Below are 23,813 nucleotides of genomic sequence, written 5' to 3'. Positions count from 1 at the left end.
TATTTTACTCATACTGCCTGTCTGTATTCCCCCTCTGTCTGAAATGCTCCGTTTTAGCGCCGGTCTCTTTCAGCCCCTCCTCCCAAAAAAGCCCGGTCTGCTCTCTCAGCGTCTCTTAGCACCTTTGCACTGTCACTGCAGCAGGGGAATGAGTGTAACGGCACTGTAGCGGCACTTATATATAGTATGATGTATATTACTACTAGTAATAGTAGTGACTTCACAACCGTACGTAAGTCGTGGCGGCTCGTTTAAAGGCACAGTTTCTGAATACGGGTTGTGTGCACTGCATTTGTCAGTGGATTGAGCATTCTTTCAAAGTATTTATATACCACATTGGCCTGCTTTATAATCAAGAGAGAAATTATATATCTCACTTTTTACAATTTGGAACCTTTATCAAAAAGATGTTTCATGAGTAACTATTTTATGAGCGTCATTGTGTTGTGTTACAGGTGGTTCGGGATGTACTGCTGCTGGGACATAGACAGGCATTTGCTTGGGTGGATGAGTGGATTGGTAGGTCTAGCAGCCCTTTTGTACAGTCCTGCTGTCTATACACTTTAGCTAATTAACAGCACATTTCAAACTTTCCATCATTAACTATTTACTCAAACCAAGATATCATGAATGTATTGCTTACACAATAGCATTTAGTTTTTCATTTAAATAAGTATATAAATATTCCTAGATGAAATCAATCCCTTTTCATTGTGAATAACTGCTCAAGTGAACCTTTAAGGAATGCATAAATAGTTCATAACACCTTTACATTTGTATTTGTATGTACTTATTGATTTACAACCCTTCTTGAGGTGTTATGTTATTACTATTCTTTGAAATTAATTGTATAAATCACTGTTGTGTGATTACTGTTTATTTACCAGTGTGCATTTAAAATCACTCCGCCTGCATCTAATCCTGTCACTACCAGTCTAATAACAAACACTGTACTGTTGTGTCCAGGCACAGATAGTGTTTGTTTCAAATGAAACCTGCACGATAAAAATGACTCTTAAACTAAACTCTTTCATGTTTCATGTTTGAGAAATTCACACCAATGATCCAACATCTTCTTCGGGTGTGGATCGTTCATGCTTTCCTCAATCTTGAAATGTCCTTGACCTTCCTTTCTCCCTCCTTCCTGGTGTGATGCTCGGATTCGTCTTGCTGTCTCCTGTAAACTCTCTGGGTCATGGGAAGCTAGCCCTTTGACCTCTAAAGCTTTAACTTTAAAAACCACAAATCATCCATTACTCACACATGGAATGCACCTTTGCCACCTAACCCACTCCTTCCCCACCTGTTTGTCAACTGGAGAGCTATTATAGAGGAGTAAAGAACTTTTCGACCCTCGTTCCACCCCTCCCCCTTCTTCCAGATATGACTTTGGATGATGTGCGGGATTACGAGAGCCAAAGTCATGAGAAAACCAACATCAAAGTTTGCCATGAGCAGCAAGTCCATTCCACAACAAACCCATCTTCACTGGATGACATAGAGATCCATGACAAAGCAAGTGTATGTGTCTTTATCATTGTTTCTTCACTCCAATGCCCCAGGTCTGTCTCATACTGGACCCGTTTGTGACTGTGAATGAAGTTGTCACAGTTACATATAACTGTCCACATACATCTCCTCATTCTGTCCTACATTGAGTCAAATGATGCATACTGTAGGTGCACTGTTGAATATAAAAATAATATGATAATTTAAGTCTGCCAAGATTCATAAAGGTTTGCAAAGGTATCTAGAAACCATAAGGCAACACAAATGAAGACTAGAAGCATTCTGGTAATTAAAATACCACAATGATTTTTTCCAGCTTTGTTTTATATTTAATGTATATTGTTCTGGGTATGCCTGTGGCTTTAATGATAACTTGAAGTTATAGAAAACTACAGTTTCAGTCTTTCTTCTGAAATTCTCTAAAATTATGTACAAAGAGTAAAAAACAACAACACTACTTTCCCAATTTTTCCTCTCATTGGTCTCAATTGATCTTTTTCCAATCCAGACATGACAATGGACGAGGTGAGAGAATTTGAGCGCACCATCCAGGAGGCCACCAACCAGAAGATTGGGATTTTTCCACCGTCGATCTCCATCAGCGACACACCCTTGTCCTCCGGTTCCCTCACTGGCCCTGCCAGCGCCCCCTCCACCCCTATGTGCACTGATGCGCCTGAGTACCTTCCTGTTCCCAAGGACCGACCACGAAAAAAGTCTGCTCCAGAAACCCTGACCCTTCCCAACCCTGCCCCAAGTGGCATCCCCCAGGGCTCTACCCTGAGCCCACTACCGGATTCAAACCACCTTCAATCATCCACACCACCCTCCTCCAACTGTGATCTTGCTGAGATTGACGAGCAGTAGAGGGTACTTTGGATGGCTTTCCCCACCCCGTGCTTGACTTATTCTCACAAACCCATTGTCTTAGTAGCCCAACAAGTCTAGCCTAACCTCCTAACACCAGTGGCCAGACATTCAAGTTCTCTAGCCATATCTAATGATTTGCTATAATCCTGGACACACAACAGTCAATCACAATATAAGTCTACATCAGTGTCACTGATACCATCCAAGCGGCTGTAGGCTTAGCCATCCTGTTGTGGCTGAAATCCTCTTCTAGTGTGTCTAGCCAGCCACATGTCTCATCTATTATAACAACCACCTGTGATGTCTAATCAAAACAGAATGCATCCCTAATTATTTTTGTAGAGCGGCAGTTCTTTGTTATATGAATACATTATTCTTAGTGTTTCCTTAGTTATGTTTTCTTCAATCAGACAAACTGATTGCTTTCAAACTGTTGAACTATGAAGTAGTTGCCTTAGCACCACAGAGCCAGTGGTGTTTATTAGTCTTGCCAATGTGTGCAAATGAATGCCTGACAAATATTAGAATTTTTCAGTCTGTAAAATGGCTGTATATATTAAATTAGAAATGAAATCAATTACACAAAGTAAAGTAGCACAGTAGATATAATATGTTAGAGTAACACACACCAGAAAGACAGCTAAGTACCCTCATAACAGAGCCACTTAGCAACTGTTTCCTGAGCTGTCCAAACTGGCCTGCGGATCAGATTGCACCAATCCTTTCCATCCCAAACTCCAATTATACAACAGATGCAAGATCAGTACAATCATAGAGAGTTTACACCTCAGGTTTCCTGACTCTACCAGACTCGCACTCCAAAGGCAGGGATATTACTTTACCTTTCTCCCCCTGCCTCTTGCCAAACAGTGACTTTTTATACCTCCACAGATATTACAATACACCAACTATTGTATGTACTATACCAGTATACTTAACCCTTGGAATGTTTACACATCAGAAATCATTTGCATATTAGCAGTAACGTTGTACCTTAAGCTGTTGTTATCTGCACTTGCGGTTTTAGCATGACAGTTTAATGTTTCTAAAATGTAATTTGTTGAAGTTTAGTACTGCATATATCTTACTCAAGTTGACTCAGAGGCCAGTACAAAAAAATAATAATTAAAATGTTGCCTGAAACTAATGCTGGACATCTCATGTGACATAAACATGATCCAATTTTATCAAATCAGCAAATCACTTTGTCATATGTAGGAACAAGGCCATTTTGGGGAGTTTTTAAGCATTGACTGATCTTTGTGCACATTGGAGGTAATGACTACTCAAAGCTTGATTTGAGGAGAAGGGCACATGCATCAAGCTGACTTGAGTATGTGCTTTAATAGCTGCATAGTGTTTGCAGAAGTGTGGATACATTTTACTTTGCCAGTGATGGTTGATGGTTGGTAATACTGACCTAGTGTTTTGGTAGGCGCGGAAAATGATTTTGAAACGGGAACATCTTTTGCAGTGCCCCTGTATTTGTGCTGGGCATGTACTGTTAGTTAATCTGAAAGGAGAAATAAATACATGAGGACAGCAAGTTATTCTTTGAAACCCCTTTTTTCCACACATTGGCTACTCAAATAAAGGGTTTTATATGCTGCATGGAATGTTCACAACATATCTACATATTATGTGAAGCATATATGTATATATTGTAAATTAATGGATTGGTACAGTATATTTGGTGATGCTGTAGGGAAAATAGTGAATGCCAACTTTGGAAACTCTGTACTAATTTTGTATTGTAGTAAAAGCAGATTTTGAGTGAAACGTAAGCATGCTCAGAATATAGACCTACAAACTCTTTCAACTCAGTGCCTCTGCATGCAACTATTGTATCATCACCATTTCTTTGCCTGTTTTTTTTATCTCAAATGTTGCATATTACCAATAATAAATGGGCTACGGCCCCATAACACACAAGCCAAACTACTACATAATCAGATCAAATTAATTGCATCAAACTACATCATCTGACTCTAAAGTATCAGGGCTTACTTGTTATTCTATTTCAAGTAATTAGAATATTTTTGTACCCTATTCTTACCAATTACTTCTTACTTTACAGTGCAAATGCATTTTGCACTTTCCATTCTTTAACACCTCATTTGACAATGAAGAAATGTGTTACAAAACAGTTTTGTGGGGTTTGTTGGACCAAAGTCCTATAAAACAGTATAGTGACTTAAAAGAGGATATTCGAGGAGAGAGTCCTCAGTGGTTTTGCCATAAAATATTGTTAATATTATGTACTGTTTCTCACTTGCTTTTGTTAAACAAAACAACTGTAGCTATTTATCTGTAACGGTAGCTTTTGTCTTTGCCTTTTGAGGATACAAATGTTATATACCAGTTATTGGCCCTCTGTATTGATCTATTATGTATAGATTTTACATACTTACAACTCTGGTATTGACCATCTCTCTTGTCAGGAACACAGAGATCCAGGGATATGTTTGATCTACCATGGGCTGTTAAAAATAATGCAAAATAATATCCAATTGTGTAACATTAAGCTTTGCTCTGTTTAAAAGAGTAACATATTAGTTATTGTAAATACTATTGTTAATGGCTGATATAGTAGGTTTCTTACATTTAATCTGTTCTAAGTTGCATTACTGATGTGACATGAATGTGCTCAAAGATTTCAAATAGACAGAGAAGGATATTCTTTAGTGTTTGTGCGATAAAGATAACTGCTCCACAGACCTGATTTAAAGGTTTGTTTTAATGTGTCTTTATCTATGATGTTGTTATCTATTGAGGATACTAAATTCCGTTAAGTTTACTCTTCTCAATCAAGTTTCAAGGTTCCTCATAGTGGTGCACTTTGGACTCTCCAGTTGCTTTTTCATGCCCTTGCAGGGCAAAATTATTTGTACCAGTTGTAAACAAATTGCTTTTCTTTTTAGTAGGGTGTCAGCTTTGACGTTTTCTTGCCATGGTAATTGAGAGGTTATTGGCTTTTCTGTTGTTTCTTTAGTAAACCTGCTGTACTTTGAATTTGTGGTTGCTGTATTGTTTGAAGGAAAATCTAAATTTGTTTCTCATTAATACTTTGGATAAAAGGACCAAGCTTTTTGCTCCTCCTCCCCTCCCCCGATACAGTTTGCATTCAGCCAGGCTGTTGTGCTGTCTCCTGATAACTGGGACCTGTCTCACCAACCAGGATCACTGAGTTATGTAGTGTACGGAACTGTTCTGTGTTGGCGATCAGATCCGCTTTCTCGATTAATCCTGCTTTGTGAAACAGGCCCTAAGTGCCATTTGTTTTTGACTGCTGGAAGTCGCTCTTAGTTCTTCCACTTTAACTATTATTGTAATTGTTATATTTTACTTCCCTTTGAGGTTCATTTGGTTCTTTGTTGTAATTATTGATATACTTTTTCTGAAATAGATAAATAAACTTTACTAGCTATTGCAACAGTGTTATTTTTCTTTCTGTACAGCATGCATGTTTCACATTACCTCTTATCTCTTTTGTCCATGAAAACCCAACATCTAAATGGTGCAGCTCCCAAGTTAACATGATCTTACTACATGGGCCCTGGTGAACATTTAATTTCAGTATGTCCTTCAGTGGCGCGGGTTCGAATCCGACCTGCTGCCCTTTGCTGCGTGTCATCCCCGTCTCTCTCCCCCTTTCATGCCTATCCACTGTCTCTATGTAATAAAGCCCCCAAAAAAATAATCTTAAAAAAAAAGAAATTTAAAGGAAAAATCCATCCTAAATACTACTGTAGCCTAAGTATATTTAAAACCCATTTTTGTTTCCAGGTATTTTTTCTCATTTCTATGGATAATGGGCTAAACTGAGGTGTAAAATCATATGTACAGTAAATGGTGGAAGAAGTACTTAGATCTTTTACTTGGGTAAAAGTAGTTATTTTACACTATAAAAATACCGAATAGAAGTAGAAGTAGAAGTCAAAGTTTTACTTGAGTAGAAGATCAAATGTATTAATACCAAGTATCCAAAGTAAAACTAGTCATTGGGCGACAAGATGGGGCTTCTTAAAGTGTATTATTGTGTGTGTGTGCGCGTGTGTGTATACACATACTGTATACAGTATATATAAAATATATATATATATATATATATATATATATATATATATATATATATATATTTGGGAAAATATTCATTATTATTTGTAAGAGAGAGTTTGGAGGGCTTTTCATTGAGGTTAGCCTGGTATCTAGCAGCCCTTGCAGTCATGGCAGCTTCAGGCACTTCTACATTAGCATCACCACTCGGATATGATGGCAGCAATTGACTTGCAGCAAATCTACACACCACAAGGAATATAAATAAATCTCTCAGTGACACTTAATTTATTTTATGTATCCAAAACACAAACCAGCAAAGTAGAATAAAATAAAATGATAAAATGAAATAGAATAATATTTTTACATCAAGAAATTAATATTAGTTAATTAAAGAGATGTCAGCAACAATGATTTCATATAAATGGAAAGAAAAAAATACTTTTTTTCAAGCAGTGGTATTTTAAACACACGTGAAAAACACATCAAAGCTAAAAAAAGACTGAGGGGACACTTGATAAATGTGCTAAAATTACATTTTTACAGTGTAATTTCCATTTATCCCTTTTACTTCCAAAGGACAGAAACCACAACACTGATCCAGAGACAGTGTGATATGATTAAAGTGTTCCCTCCAGTGGATGTTGTGTTAACTGCAGCTGTAGTCGTAGGGGCAGCCGTAGTAGATTCTCTAGCCTGTCCGACACATGTCCCCACATTTCCTACTCTGTCCACAGCAGCCAGTTCTACATTCTGTGAACAGCAGGAGCTGCTGTAGTGTGCCACTGTGATGTTCTCCCCCCCTGCTCCAGCCACTGTGCTGGTATTGAGGGTTCCGTTCCCTTGGCGGATAGTGACGCTCTCAATGCCAGTTCCATTGATGCCATCGGTGAGATTAGCGATAAATTTCCACTGGGAGGAAGCACAGAGCGATGAAGAGGATGGACAGCTGGTGGATGAACTGACTACCTGGCACACTGGGCGGGTAATATCTGTCACCTGGAGACACAGCAACAGAAAGTGGGAGAGAGGACGAAATAAGACAGGAATTGAGCATCATACAAATAATAGAAAATGTAATTTTAACATCAGCAATTGTAATGAGAATCGTACACATTAGTATACTTATTGTAATCAAAAAGCACCACTGACACCATCAAATCATCACCATCAAAGTAAATAAATGGCCAAAGACAGAAAGTCATAATGCCAGAATTGACATGGGAAATGGCTATCATACATACCATTTGTTTGAAGTTGGCTTATATTATTTATTTGACCCCTTTTCATCATAAGTGATTTAACAGTGATGTATTTGTGTTGGAAAATGTTGCAGATACAGTACTGCTTGCCACCAAACTCTCCTCTGGGGATTAATTGTCACCAAACCACCACCTTATCCTGCTTTTTTTTATTCCACATCCACCTTCAGTACATGAGTTACATCCTCCTACCTTGGCAGCCACAGACAACCTGAGTACAGCGTAGTTGATGTCAGTGGCAGCTGCATTTTCTGCCTCAATGGTAAGGGTCACGTCTGTTCCTGATGCAGCACTGGCTGGTGCTGTTAAGGTCACGGTGCCGTTGGCTTTGCCTCCACTGCCCGCCGCTATGGTGACCCTGCTGGGTGAAGTCAAAGTATAGCTGCGATCATTGTTGGCTCGCACTGTGAATGTCCCGGTTGCAGAGTCGTTAACAACTCCGTTGGTGGTTGTGGCGACTGTGAAAGGAATGGAGATGGTGGAGCCTGGTTCTATGTTGGTGTTGTTGGCTTGGGCCTGAAAAAGTGAGGGGAAGGTAGTAGGGGAGAAAAGAGAGATATACAGTTATACATATGTTTTTGTATTGCATAGAATTACGTATATGTTGATGGGTCTACGCATGCATCATGGTAGCCTTGAGTGGGAAGAAGCACAGAGGAAAGAAAATTATACTAAATTACAAGTAATATGATAAAAAGGATTTCCTGTGTTGGGCTTTGGTATAGTGAGGATAGAGAAACAATGGCAGACCAAAACAAGCTTGAGTCATTATGTTAATGCAACCCTGTGTTTGGTCAGCTTTGCCTTTATTTCTGATCAACCAACAATAATTTTAAAGTGCTCATATTATGCTCATTTTCAGGTTCATAATTGTATTTAGAGGTTGTACCAGAATAGGTTTACATGGTTTAATTTTCAGAAAACACTATATATTTGTTGTACTGCACATTACTGCAGCTCCTCTTTTCACCCTGTGTGTTGAGCTCTCTGTTTAAGCTACAGAGTGAGGCATCTCACTTCTGTTCCATCTTTGTTGGGAGTCACACATGCGCAGTAAGTACTACTAGCTAGTCAGTTGCAGAGCATGAGGGAGTGCCATGCTAGCAGCTAGGCGAGCATTATAACGTGTGTTACAAAGTGATGCACTATAAGTGCTAGACTACAATAGAGCTGTTTGGAGCATTTGTGAACAGTGTTTTCTGTTGGAGTCCCTTTGGGGTGGACTTTGGGCTTTTACACTTTGTAAACTTGTAACATGCACAACAAAGATATATAACACAAAAAGGGAAAAAGCCAATAAGCATGAGCACTTTAAAATATCCCATTATTAAATATCCATGCTAACCATTAGACTAATTGCCATGAAATTTGGTGGAAAAATGAATGTCACCTTAAGGAGGACTTAATACCTAGTTAGTTTGTGCTTGCCAACATGCTAAACTACAGAGCATAGTAAACATTATACTTGCTAAACATCAGCATGTTAGCATTATTATTGTGAGGATGATGGCATGCTGACGATAGATCTGAAAACAGCACTGGCTGAAGACTCAGTCTTGCCGATCTGACAGCTACATTCTGCTCTGCATGCACAAGTCACATTTTTCTGTTACCACACCATGGGCTTTTGTTTTACCTTCTGTATGTACCGTGTATCTTGTTTTGTACCTGTTTTTGCATCTTGTTGTTTGGACCTTATCCGTTTGTTGATTCTTTTGTTTTGCACCATTTTGTTCCTCTATGTACTGCATCTATACAGTATGTGCTGTACTGTATATATATTGTATGACAATAAAGTTGTCTTATCTCTTATCTTATTATTCCTTTATAAATGCCGAACCAAAGTGAATAACTGCATCACTGAGACTCACAGTCACAGAGATGCTGGAGGTCTTGATCTGTGTGGAGGCTTGTCTCTGGAAGCTGCTCAGTGTTGACCTGGAGGTGGAGCCACTGTCCTCTCCTCTCAGGCGAAGCACAAAGTCCCCTGCTGGCACTCCACTGAATGTCACCAGGAAGTTACCACTTCCCACCGACTGTGGAGGACAGAAAGAAAAATAAAAGTATTAGACAGTGTTATGACTGTGGTCATACTGTTTCTTTAGTCTGCTGTGTATGGTGTGTGCCCTGTAGTTTTTTTTATTTTGTTTCCAATTTCATATGCAAATAGGTGTGTGCCATAGCTGGGAGTTCATTGGTTGGAAGCTCTCATGCCCGAGTTCCTGATTGGCTGCAGCTGGGGTACACCTGATATATAATGAGCCAAGATGGCGGCCATCTGCAGGCAACAGGCATTTTGTCATGCTCCCCATCTCCCCATGTCCCCATGTCCCTGTCTCCCTGTCTCCCTGTCTCCTCGTCTCCCCATCTCCCCATCTCCCCATCTCATGTCATTATTTTTGCCCTTTTGTTTGTTAGGTTAGTTCCTTATCTCTTAGACAGGATTGTTTGTTTGTTGGTTATGTTGGTGGCAGGTCACCCTGAAGCCTTGTATAATTTACCTATATCTATATGTTATCTATATTTTCTACTTAATGTAAAATAAATAAGTTTTCTGTTATTCAAACAAATATTTGTTTGTGGGTATTTGGGAGACGGGGAAGATGGGGCCTTTTCATGTTGCGTCCTAAGCACCCCTAGACTGGGGCGTAACAGACAGTCGGAATAACAACAGTTTGACTATTCTTGACTTCTAGTTTAGATTGTAAGTAGTGTTTGCCACTGTTATGCAATGCCATTGTAAACATTAAACTAGATGATTTTTTTTCTCTGTTGCAGCCTTGCTTTGTAATTTAGACGGATAAACATGTATTTCTGCTCTGAGTGTTTTTAAGACTCTCTATGGAGCTAGTAGTCAAAATGTGAGGCTCAGCTACCAGTCAACAAAGTGACAACTTCTGTTGTTAATGTTAATGGCTTCCTTCAAAGTAGAAAATATAAGATCTTATTTTAATGTAATAATACATTATAAAAAATACTTTTACAAATAAAAGTCCTGCATTGAAAATGTTACTTAAGTAAAAGTATACAAGTATCATAAGGATAATGTACGTATTAAAAGTAAAAGTAATCAATGCAGAAAAATCCTCACTTTAGAAACTGGGAACGATCAAAACAGTTGTGTTTAATTGTCTAATCATGTCAGCTGTAAGTGTAGGCCTATATATTGTTTGGTAGTTTAATTTATAATAAAACATTCTATTTTAAAAAAACTACATTTGTTTTGTGTGCAAAAATCTTAATTTGTAAAGTTACTAGTAACTAAAGCTGTCTGATTAATGTAGTGGAGTAAACGGTACAATATTTCCTTCTGGAATGTAATGGAGTAGAAGTAGAAAGTGGCATGAAAAGAAAAGACTCAAGTAAAGTACAAGTACTTCACATTTTACTTAAGTACAGTACTTGAGTAAATGTACTTAGTTACATTCCACCACTGGTTTTTATATAGAAAATTGTAAGCAGAAAAGTAAAGTATACACATTAGCTACTGGATATGGCCCTTTTAAGTTCATCAAGTAGAACATGTGACATGCCTGCAGTGATCCGTTGACCTCTGTTGGCCCTGAGCTGTCACACAGAGTGACCTCTGTGACATTAACCGTGTCACTTCCTGTCACAGTAACCAAGAGGCTGGCATTACCACCTGAAAGATGTGACGAGAGAGAGAGAGAGAGAGAGAGAGAGAGAGAGAGAGAGAGAGAGAGAGAGAGAGAGAGAGAGAGAGAGTGTATCATTGTGACGGGTCCTTAGACATGAACAGTATGTACATAAGAAGATTGAGAGGCTCTGGAAAAGAGACTGAATAGTTTAGGGTTGATGGGTTGGACTTTTTGGGGAGTGTATTGTACTATAAGATTTTTAAGGCAGATTGTTCTTTAAAATATGTTTTTGAGGACAATGAGAAATAAAAGACTAAATATTACATATGTTCCACAGTACAAACTGTAATAATTAATAATTAATTTAATATTTAAAATGTAGTTTAACCTGAAAGAGGACGTCCCTCCTTCAGACTGAAGTCCCCGTGGGCTCCCCCGTGAGCTTCCACAAGATTATAAATGAAGTTCACTGAACTTTGACCTAATGTACACACACACACACACACACACACACACACACACACACACACACACACACACACACACACACACACAGTTAATGGCACACACACATGTAAACAAATAAAATCTTTTGAAAAATTCTCACATTTAACATTGACTGGCTACAGGATATCTCTATAATACTACTGACCTGTAACCTTAACGGAGTAGAGGTTGTTAGAGTCAACACTGATTTTCCATGATCCTGTTTGGTTGTCAGTGTTAAGGCTTATACGACGTAGGTTTCCCACTGTGGTGAAGGATGCCAGAGGACCACTGGACTGGCTGGAACTCTGAGAGACACCTGGAGGAGAGAGAAACATGTTAAAACAACACTGTTGTCTACTAGCACAAACAGAGCTGAATATTCTTTTTAATGGCTGTATATGGAAAAAAAATCTAGACACTTAACAGGAAATTAGCAATATCAACACCTGTGGAGCTGGTGAGATTGAAGGTGAGAGATGAGGCTCCTGTGATGTAGGCAGTAATGTTCCTTAGTGATCCATCAACAGTAAAGGTAAAATGATCAGGCCTTCCAGGATTCCTCACTACCTGAAAAAGTGTCACCTTAAGGAAGAAGGAACAGAAACTGCACTTTTATTCACATACTATACAGTACCATCTTCAGTCAGGTATCATTTTCTTGGTCGATGTCTTACCACAGCACTGGCTGATGAATCTTCTATAACAACTGTGGCCAGAGAAAGGCTTGACTTGGTGACCTCAATGGCCTGGCCTCCAGAGGCTCGGGCTAGGTCACGGTACAGCTGGGTGTCTGATTGGCTCATTTCACGTGAACTTACGCCCTGAGGGCTTCTGCGGCGCCGTCGACTGGCCAGGACTTCTGTCAACATGAAAGTTACCTAAAGTATAAAGATAGAAAAAATACTTGTAAAGGTTATATTAGACCTGCATACATGGTATACCTGTCCACAATTGTTTACATACTATCTTCTATTCTATTTATACTTTATTAATCCAGCAAGGGAAATTACGTTTTCTCTCTGTTGTTAGAACACACATTACACACAGGCCTGAAATACACACACATGCTCAGTACCTATAAATGCACAAATGGAGAGATGTCTGAGTGAGGGGGCTGCAGCTGTCAATGGACAAGCGCCCCGAGCAGTTGGGGGTTCAGTGCTTTGCTCAAGAGCACATTGGCAGTGCCCAGGAGGAGAACTGGCACCTCTCCAGCTACCAGTCCACCATCGTACTGGACCGGGTCGACCCAACCCAACTCCCTACATACTGAGCTACTGCCACCCCAAATACCAATAATAATAATAATAAACCCTTATCATTTCTTGGGTTGTATTGGCATTTAAAGAGCAAGGATGATAAAAAAAGTGGACTCTTACCACAGACTTGGTGCTCTCTATAAGGGCAAGGATGGTGCTTTTCAGATGAGCATCTTTAGCTGGAGCGTCAGTGAACACAAAGATCTCAGACGATTGTGGAGCAGCAGTCAGGGCAAGCTGTCAGTTGTATATGGGGAAGGAAAAAAATATTATTTATTAAAAATGATCTAGAAAAGAAAAACATGACAAACATGGATTTGAATGAAAAGTGACTTTTTTAATTTACATTTTGAGGTTTATTTTCCATTCCAAGTATGACCGGGCAGTAATAAAATTTTAGCATTTAGCCACGTTAAGTGGAATTGTTTCACTACATGATGATAATTGCTGTTGTTTTGTTGCTTTACAAAACTTTGTTGTCTAAATGAATGATTCCAAGAAAAAAAAAATTATTTATTTAACCTTTATTTAACCAGGTTAGTCTCATTGAGATATAAAATCTCTTTTTCACGAGAGACCTGGCCAATATAGCAGAACAAGTTTGTTATATAAAAAAACTATTTACAATCACAAAACAAACACAAAAGAGGCAAAGACATCTCAAGTGCGAGGCAAAGACATCTCAAGTGCATTTCAATTAAATAAAAGTACCATTAGTTAAAACATTTGCACGTGTGGATGGACTCATGTTCTATGGTTTTAACATAACCTTTAAAATCGTTTAAGGAAATTAGACACTGTAGTTTGAGTGTTTTCTGTAGGTCATTCCAAGTAGAAGGTGCAGTGGATAATAACAGTGGAAAAAACACATTTGTCAACACCTGCAGTCCAGACAAGCACAACTCTGGGATGTCTCCTCCTCCCATTGCCGTCAGCTTGTTGATGCTGTCTTTGAAGACGTCTGCATTGGTTGTTATCATCAGAGGTCCAAAACCTGGATATAGAATAGATACCTGTTAGCACTTACCGTCACTCACTTAATCATACATTTTAGTTTGACTACAGGGGATAAATACAGAGATTACAATGGTAGAACATTTTAATGTACTTAATGTTCACAGTAGAACTATGCCTACTTTATTTATATTTTTCAAATATGTCAGTACCTGGGTCATTGAAAGGTACCAATATGTAGGCGGAGGGCTCCTGCTGGGTTCCCCTCTTACTGTCAATGATGTTGAAGGAAACTCTTTTTGCCTCGGCTATGTCATCGCTCATGCTGCCTGTGGTGTCAATGACAAAACACAGCACAGAGGACTGGGACAGGCCTATCAATCTGCGGGAACACAAGAAAGACCTTATCCAGCCAATCAAGGGTAATTCGTCTGGTAGTTATCAATGATGACCATCACCAGAAACTAAGTCTTTAAAAGGCAGCCAAGTTAGTATAGTCTTTTTGATTTGCAAGACAAAAGACATCCAGCCTTCCTGGTTAAAGCTGAGTTTCTGCCGAACCCTGTGAGGAATTCTAAGTAATGACAACAAAACTGTCGGCGTGTCCACACAAGCCTTTTGCTCACAAAATGACTCAGGTGTGGGTGGCCCATACCGCAGGAAGTTCTTGTCTCCGACAGCTACTCTGATGTCCTCCAGTAACTCCATAGTGGCATTCACAGCCAAATCAGCTGCTTTGTGGTGAAGTGAGCCATGACTGGACCCAACGTCGTCCTTGTTGATGCCTCCCACTGGCTCCTGTCTGCTTGTCTGGTCAAATGTTCCACCGTGGCTGCATTTACCTTGGAGGAGAGAGAATATTTTTCTTATTTCACCTACATCTGTTCACAAAATACTTTTAGTGTAGACGGTTCCATAAAGTCACCTGCAGGTTTTGCTGAGGAGAAGACGTTGAAGTAGCCTGAAGTGAGAAGCCCCTGCTGCAGCAGGTCAGGCAGAAGGTTGTTGTCACAGTTCCCTCCTGTACAGTTTCTACAGGTTGGAGTGCTTAGTCCTGAGTCAAATGCAACAACAGAAATAAAACATGGCATGGTTAATTCATCTGAAAACGTGGGGTAACATATAAACCAGTTTTCCAAACACAGTATTTAACAGTTTGATGTTTTTTAGTTAAAGGAACACGCCAACTTATTGGGAATTTAGCTTATTCACCGGTAGCCCCAGAGTTAGACAAGTCGATACATACCCTTCTCATCTCCGTGCGTGCTGTAATGCTGTCTGACGGTTCCAGCATTAGCTTAGCCAAGCACAGATCCTGCAGGTAACTGGTTCCAACTAGCCTACTGCTCCCAATTGTGACAAAAGTGACAAAATAACGCAAACATTTTCCTATTTGTGATTTGTATAGTCACAGCGTGTACAAAAAACGACGTAACATGAGACACAGCCATCTTCTAACAGTAAACAAACCGGGAACTATATTCTCAGACAGGCTTGCTGCGAGCATATCACTCCGCCCAAGTACTATATTCTTCCGCCTGAGAATATAGTTCCCGGTTTTTTTTATGGTTAGAAGACGGCTGTGTCTCATGTTACATTGTTTTTTGTACACGCTGTGACTCTATAAATCACAACATGTAAATAGGAACATGTTGGCGTTATTTTGTCACTTATTGGGAGCAGTAGGATTACTGGAACCATTCACCTGATGTTCTGTGCTGGCCTGATGCCGCTGGAGCCGTCAGACAGCATTACAGCACGCACTGAGATGAGAAGGGTATGTATGGACTTGTCTAACTCTGGGGGTTACGGTGAAAAAGCTAAATTTCCAATAAGTCCTTTAAGAAAAGCATGCACTGTGTGGTTACGAATCTGTAGGCTTGTGTGAGTAAAATATTGAGCAATGTACCCATTTGTGTGTGTGCACGCACATGCCAAGGCAGGGTAAGTATTTGTTAACTGACAGATGACAGATAAACTGACAATGTGCCTTGTGTGATTTGTTACTCAAGTGTATACAGTCAGTGTGACCCAGCAGCAGTTGTGTGGGCAAGAGTCGCTGCTAAAACCACAAACTGTAGAAGTATCATACCTGCCAGATTCTCAAGAAGTTGGTCTGGTTTGATTAGAGTGCTGTAAGGTGTGGTTTTCCCCAGCTCCACCCAGTTACTGTGGCTGTAGAAGTCCTTAAATATACCGAATATGAAACATCATTGACCACACCACTATCACTTGTTGTTTTCTTCATGCCTCACACCTCCCAAATAACACCACCGTTCCCCTCAACAATCTGTAACAATGATCATTAATCTCACCTGTAAGGTGTGACAGACTCGTCCAAGAGTCCACCTCCCTGCGACAAAGTTCTCCAGCTTTACACTGGCCTTAACGGCAGCCACACCTCAGTAGCAGAATAGAGAACAGAGAGAGTTAGATACAAACTGAAGCTGCACTTTGTAAGATGTTACATTATACTTATATAATTGTGTCTTTAGGTGGCTGAAAGAGGTCATTTTAATGTTCTAAACACTTGCTTTAACTGACCACAAGTTGTTCACACATCTGTACCAATGGAACACTGCATTTGATGCTCTGTATGCAATACATTTTTGGAAAACAAAATTCATGGAATGTACATATATTTTAATTTGTTTGTTGTTTCATGGACGTGGTTTGATGTGTACCTGCTGTGATGACGTCCCGTCCTCTCTCGAAGGTCTCATCATCAAAATGATACTCCTCACTTAGCGCAAAAACAACGTCCACTGCTGCGTTGCTGAAGTACATATTAGCGATGGACGTTTGGAACCTGACAGTTGAAAGGAGAGAGGAGGAGGTACCTGTAGAGGAACAGGCCCTTTGCACCTTATCAGCTGACAGGCTGTCATCAATCTAGAGACAAAGACATGACACATAACTGACTGGTATGTTTGAAAAAAATATACAGTATATATTATATTTTGGGCATTTTAAGCCTTTATTTGACAGGACAGATGAAGACAGGAAAGGGGAGAGAGGGGGAATGACATGCAGCAAAGGGCCATGAGTCGGAATCGAATCTGTGTTTTATTTTCAAAATTCATAGAACATATAATATATAATCTTGATATTTGAATCCACCAAAGTTGTCCCAGTTTCTCTGTTTCAGCGTGGCTTTCTAACTCACAGTCAGGCTGAAGTCCCGTCCTTTAGAGGCAGCAATGTCTCTGCAGACCTCAGCTGTCTTTCTGAGGACCGCCCTTTGTGTGATGTCACGGTGAGTGGTGGACTTCCCATGAAATGAGAAGAGTGGTTGAAAGCCTTGAATGAGGCCTGACAGGGGGAAGACCACCGCCAGGAACATGACTGTCTGTCTGGCAGCCATGATGGAGGACAGGCTGGAGGACGATGAAGTTGAAGGAAGAAATTTGGATTGATACTGTCTCAACTGTCCCAACTCCTCCGTCTCTGCTAGTTTACTCTTTCCTACAACGGAGAACAATGTGGTCAAGCACAAAGAAGTTACTGGCAGTGAACCAGGTCTAATGAGGCAACAAGTGGAAAGTGAAAACACTTTAAGAAAAAAGAGAAAGACAAAACCAACACAGAGAGCAGGAAGGAGTGAAATAAAACAGTTTTTTAAATTTTCACCACACATACAGTAATAACATTAAACAAATACATAGCAGTAGTGCTACGCAATATCACAAGATTACGTTCAAATCTTTTGAAGAGAACGTGTTTTTAACATGTAGGATTTGAAAATTTGTGTAGTTTCAGAGTTGGCATAGACACGATGAATATTGTTCAGTCAAATATGAAAATCTTGCAACATGAAAGAGTTGCAACATAATCCATGAGAATATAAAATCAACAGCATCTCATGTGCTATTTAAATATTTTTTAATCGATGTTTGACCTAATCTGAAAGATTTATTTTAAATACAGATCCCTGGAAATATATCCACAAAACAGTACTATGACAATATTAATTTTCAAAGAATTAAAACAATTACAATATGTGTAAGATTTCAACTAATTAACCACACAGTCAACAATGTTCAGAAGATGCTCTAACATTTTACATACTCTTACCTGTGTGCACATTTTTCTTTAGCAGTCCAGCCTTATTCAGATGTTTCCACTGCTTCAGGCTTTTTATATCGGCATTCAATGTTTACACTCAGGTTGATTATTTTGTGCGTAGACCTGTGTTATCCGGAAATTTTTAAGACTGTGTGCAAGTGTGTGCGCTGAGAGACAGTGAGTGTTGTCCTCATTTCTCCCTCTTATATATACATCTGTCTTGAGCTGACGAATAGAATACCATGGAAGAACTCCCACACACCCTGCTTAATTTTAACATGGGTGTGAGAGTGCTTTTCATACCTATCAGATTGATGGATCTCTCTTTCACATGGTTAAAAAACATAGACAAACTATTCATATCTCTGGGTAATTTGTTTCCAGTTAAAGGAATAGTTCAACATGTCTGTTTGTCAAGTACGGACCTAGAGGTCATGTCAAGCCTAGTTTAGCGTAGCATTAAGACTGGAAGCAAGTGGAACAGCTAGCTTGGCTTTATCAAAAGTTCAAAAGAAAGTCTACTAACGCCTCTAAAGCTCACAAATTAAATTGTTGTATCTTGTTTTGGTGTACTCAAACAGAACGAACAAGTTACAATTTGTGATTTGACGGGGACTTTACATGCTGTAACTATTGCCTAATTTGCTGTCCCCCCAGCACATATGTTTAGTATATGGCTCTGTGCAGGCACAATGGTGACAAACTTTTTCACAATGTTGAACTATGGCTTTAACTTGTCTTGCATACATTTAGACTGAAGGAAAGAACCGAAGTACCTGGTGGAAAATGAAGCAGACCCAGGTGTGAGTGTGCAAACTTCACACAGATAATCCTCAAACCCAAACACAGGACCCCCATGCTGTGGCAGTGCTCATCAGTGAGCTACCATGCTAAACTAAAATCAGCAAAGACACACCTGGCAAAGCTTCCTTGGAGAATGTTCCATCAGATCCAGCAAACAAAACAAGATTACAGAACGAAAAAACCCAAACGATTAAAGCCCCAATAACAAAGGTTATTAATTACTTGTGTGGATTAATCATGTATACAGGACATTATAGGTACACCATTGTTTCCTTTTGGGAAACCCTCTGTAGTGATTAATCACCCCTGGTCAGTCAGTCACACACACACACACACACACACACACACACACACACACACACACACACACACACACACACACACTACTCACGTAATGGCCTTTTCCTTCTTCTGGCCTCTTAACATATAAATGATAAAATACCCCAGTATTCATGGAAATTGGCTGGTCAAAGGGGGGTTCAATTACAGTAGATAAGCAATGGTAAAAAAATTATGAAGTTATGAAGAAGCTGTAGTCCTGATGCAATCAGAGCAGAAAAAAAAAGATTAAACCTTCCTGGTGGAAACTGGTGCATATACATGAGATGGCAACATTAACTTGTGTCTAACTAATCTCAAATCAGAGATACTAAAAAAGTTATACCCATGTACTGTACGTGCACAGTGGCAACTCTGGTGGATTACAGTTAAGAATCTTGTCTGCACTGTGTCACAAAATCCTGCTGAACAGCATAATTTGTGCTAACTCTTATTTGATATTCTCAGTCTTTGTGAGTCACTGTACACAGCATAAAACAACCCAGTAAAGAATATAAATGTTCCTCTGTTTATGACCTGGGTGGAGAAGTAGCTGGCATACTTTCACCTCTTCACTCCCTCCATAAGCTTTTTGGCATTTTAAACGAGTCGTGTCCTACCAAATCAACAAGTCATTGTGACATATCAGAGAAGAATGTGTGTGTGTGTATGATTGTGACAAAGAATAACTTAGAAATAACATTCCTCCGTTATGAATACACAGTAAAATGTGCCAAAAGTTGGGTGAGCACTCATGGAAGCCCAGTATTCTTGTTACATGATGTTTTGTGGGTCAACGCATTCTTACAACAATTCCTATATCATACGAAATTACATCACCGGCCACATGACAGTTAGTGCTTACATATCTGTGCATTCAAACAATTGGTGTCATTTACACGGGCGATGCAGGGAACATTTACCAACCACTTTCTGAAATCAAAGCATTTATCCACATCACTTTTTCACACAAATTTGTTAAAACTTTTCTAAAAAAAAGAACACAGAAAACACAGATGTGTGGAATATGTTTTGTATGTGTAAAAAGTTTTGAAAGTGATCAGAAAACTTGCTGAAACACATCTGAGCTATTAAAGTCTAGGGGTTTATTAATTAATTAAAATGCATTAATTTATCATTGATTTGAACAGGCACATTTAAAGAGGTTACTTCCCCAGACAAAAGACACAAAAGAGGACAAAAGAGTAAATCTTTCCTACATGTATGTTGACTCAGCAGGAATAGAGAAGTTGATACATGTTTGAAAGCAATACAGAATGCCTGAGAGCCTTACTGCATTATATTTAATTATATTTTTATATTTGACTTGTCACCTGCTGCAGGAATTTAGCGTTTTCTTTTCATAAAGACATTTCCACCATACATTTTAGCATACAATATACCATATATATATATATATATATATATATAATTTTTAAGAATTGATATTAATACAATGCTCTAATATGCTTATTTTGACCTAAGTGGCTTTGCCACTTGTCAGGCCACCATTGCAAATTAAAACATCTTAATTATTTGCCTGAATAAATAAAGGTGAAATAAATGAATTAAAATGAATAACATTGTGGTTGCAAGGTCTTACTTGTAATACTACATTTTATGACGCCTCCAAATTTGACAAAATGTTGCAAGATGTTTTCATACAAACACAAAAGTCTCACCATTGAAAGGTGTTAAAAGGGAAATAATGCTTGTTGAAATTATTTAGTGCTATACTCATAGATGTTCTTCATATAAACTTCAATCTTTTGAAGAGAACGTGTTTTTAACATGTAGGATTTGAAAATTCGTGTAGTTTCAGAGTTGGCATAGACACGATGAATATTGTTCAGTCAATTATGAAAATCTTGCAACATAAAAGAGTTGCAACATAATCCATGAGAATATAAAATCAACAGCATCTCATGTGCTATTTAAATATTCTTTAATCAATGTTTGACCTAATCTGAAAGATTTATTTTAAATACAGATCCCTGGAAATATATCCACAAAACAGTACTATGACAATATTAATTTTCAAAGAATTAAAACAATTACAATATGTGTAAGATTTCAACTAATTAACCACACAGTCAACAATGTTCAGAAGATGCTCTAACATTTTACATACTCTTATCTGTGTGCACATTTTTCTTTAGCAGTCCAGCCTTATTCAGATGTTTCCACTGCTTCAGGCTTTTTATATCGGCATTCAATGTTTACACTCAGGTTGATTATTTTGTGCGTAGACCTGTGTTATCTGGAAATTTTTAAGACTGTGTGCAAGTGTGTGCGCTGAGAGACAGTGAGTGTTGTCCTCATTTCTCCCTCCTATATATACATCTGTCTTGAGCTGACGAATAGAATACCATGGAAGAACTCCCACACATCTTGCTTAATTTTAACATGGGTGTGAGAGTGCTTTTCATACCTATCAGATTGATGGATCTCTCTTTCACATGGTTAAAAAACATAGACAAACTATTCATATCTCTGAGGTCATGTCAAGCCTAGTTTAGCTTAGCATTAAGACTGGAAGCAAGTGGAACAGCTAGCTTGGCTTTATCAAAAGTTCAAAAGAAAGTCTACTAACGCCTCTAAAGCTCACAAATTAAATTGTTGTATCTTGTTTTGGTGTACTCAAACAGAACGAACAAGTTACAATTTGTGATTTGACGGGGACTTTACATGCTGTAACTATTGCCTAATTTGCTGTCCCCCCAGCACATATGTTTAGTATATGGCTCTGTGCAGGCACAATGGTGACAAACTTTTTCACAATGTTGAACTATGGCTTTAACTTGTCTTGCATACATTTAGACTGAAGGAAAGAACCGAAGTACCTGGTGGAAAATGAAGCAGATCCAGGTGAGAGTGTGCAAACTTCACACAGATAATCCTCAAACCCAAACACAGGACGCCCATGCTGTGGCAGTGCTCATCAGTGAGCTACCATGCTGCTTTCATTAGACAAAGTTAACCCACTAAAATCAGCAAAGACACACCTGGCAAAGCTTCCTTGGAGAATGTTCCATCAGATCCAGCTGGCAAACAAAACGAGATTACAGAACGAAAAAACCCAAACGATTAAAGACCCAATAACAAAGGTTATTAATTACTTGTGTGGATTAATCATGTATACAGGACATTATAGGTACACCATTGTTTCCTTTTGGGAAACCCTGTGTAGTGATTAATCACCCCTGGTCAGTCAGTCACACACACACACACACACACACACACACACACACACACACACACACACACACACACACACACACAACACACAACTCACGTAATGGGCTTTTCCTTCTTCTGGCCTCATAACATATACATGATAAAATACCCCAGTATTCATGGAAATTGGCTGGTCAAAGGGGGGTTCAATTACAGTAGATAAGCAATGGTAAAAAAATTATGAAGTTATGAAGAAGCTGTAGTCCTGATGCAATCAGAGCAGAAAAGAGACAATTAAACCTTCCTGGTGGAAACTGGTGCATATACATGAGATGGCAACATTAACTTGTGTCTAACTAATCTCAAATCAGAGATACTAAAAAAGTTATAACCATGTACTGTACGTGCACAGTGGCAACTCTGGTGGATTACAGTTAAGAATCTTGTCTGCACTGTGTCACAAAATCCTGCTGAACAGCATAATTTGTGCTAACTCTTAATTGATATTCTCAGTCTTTGTGAGTCACTGTACACAGCATAAAACAACCCAGTAAAGAATATAAATGTTCCTCTGTTTATGACCTGGGTGGAGAAGTAGCTGGCATACTTTCACCTCTTCACTCCCTCCATAAGCTTTTTGGCATTTTAAACGAGTCGTGTCCTACCAAATCAACAAGTCATTGTGACATATCAGAGAAGAATGTGTGTGTGTGTATGATTGTGACAAAGAATAACTTAGAAATAACATTCCTCCGTTATGAATACACAGTAAAATGTGCCAAAAGTTGGGTGAGCACTCATGGAAGCCCAGTATTCTTGTTACATGATGTTTTGTGGGTCAACGCATTCTTACAACAATTCCTATATCATACGAAATTACATCACTGGCCACATGACAGTTAGTGCTTACATATCTGTGCATTCAAACAATTGGTGTCATTTACACCGGGGATGCAGGGAACATTTACCAACCACTTTTTGAAATCAAAGCATTTATCCACATCACTTTTTCACACAAATTTGTTAAAACTTTTCTAAAAAAAAGAACACAGAAAACACAGATGTGTGGAATATGTTTTGTATGTGTAGAAAGTTTTGAAAGTGATCAGAAAACTTGCTGAAACACATCTGAGCTATTAAAGTCTAGGGGTTTATTAATTAATTAAAATGCATTAATTTATCATTGATTTGAACAGGCACATTTAAAGAGGTTACTTCCCCAGACAGAAGACACAAAAGAGGACAAAAGAGTAAATCTTTCCTACATGTATGTTGACTCAGCAGGAATAGAGAAGTTGATACATGTTTGAAAGCTGCATTATATTTAATTATATTTTTATATTTGACTTGTCACCTGCTGCAGGAATTTAGCGTTTTCTTTTCATAAAGACATTTCCACCATACATTTTAACATACAATATACCATATATATATATATATATATATATATA

At 38.7% G+C, this 23,813-nt stretch overlaps 2 protein-coding genes across 4 annotated transcripts in view; one reads left to right on the top strand and one right to left on the bottom strand.

Annotated features, from left to right (window-relative positions):
• Positions 1 to 5,812, top strand: part of LOC114567969 (cytoplasmic phosphatidylinositol transfer protein 1) — an 88,355-nt gene extending 82,543 nt beyond the window's left edge. For 2 of the 3 annotated variants that reach the window (XM_028597290.1, XM_028597281.1), the window contains exons 8-9: positions 456 to 519; positions 2,018 to 5,812. In XM_028597290.1, the coding sequence (XP_028453091.1) occupies positions 456 to 519; positions 2,018 to 2,376 (423 nt within the window). In that variant the 3' untranslated portion in view covers positions 2,377 to 5,812. Of the gene's footprint in view, positions 1 to 455; positions 520 to 1,381; positions 1,522 to 2,017 lie in introns of all 3 variants that reach the window. The other variant, XM_028597295.1, reaches the window with a different exon arrangement.
• A 1,190-nt stretch (positions 5,813 to 7,002) lies between these two features.
• On the bottom strand, positions 7,003 to 18,921 carry LOC114562500 (von Willebrand factor A domain-containing protein 7). The gene is made up of 17 exons (XM_028588895.1): positions 18,840 to 18,921; positions 17,165 to 17,463; positions 16,683 to 16,890; positions 16,314 to 16,399; positions 16,091 to 16,184; positions 14,924 to 15,052; positions 14,654 to 14,840; positions 14,211 to 14,380; positions 13,926 to 14,038; positions 13,165 to 13,281; positions 12,460 to 12,663; positions 12,232 to 12,352; positions 11,949 to 12,101; positions 11,231 to 11,307; positions 9,569 to 9,733; positions 7,890 to 8,213; positions 7,003 to 7,434 (listed from the first exon to the last, which is right to left on the bottom strand). The coding sequence occupies exons 1-17, from the start codon at positions 18,919 to 18,921 to the stop codon at positions 7,003 to 7,005; spliced, it is 2,961 nt and encodes a 986-aa protein (XP_028444696.1).
• Between the last annotated feature and the right edge of the window lie 4,892 nt (positions 18,922 to 23,813).

The sequence above is a fragment of the Perca flavescens genome, chromosome 2 (assembly GCF_004354835.1).
Source record: "Perca flavescens isolate YP-PL-M2 chromosome 2, PFLA_1.0, whole genome shotgun sequence".
NCBI lineage: Eukaryota > Metazoa > Chordata > Actinopteri > Perciformes > Percidae > Perca > Perca flavescens.
This window is presented reverse-complemented; position numbering and strand designations above follow the sequence as displayed.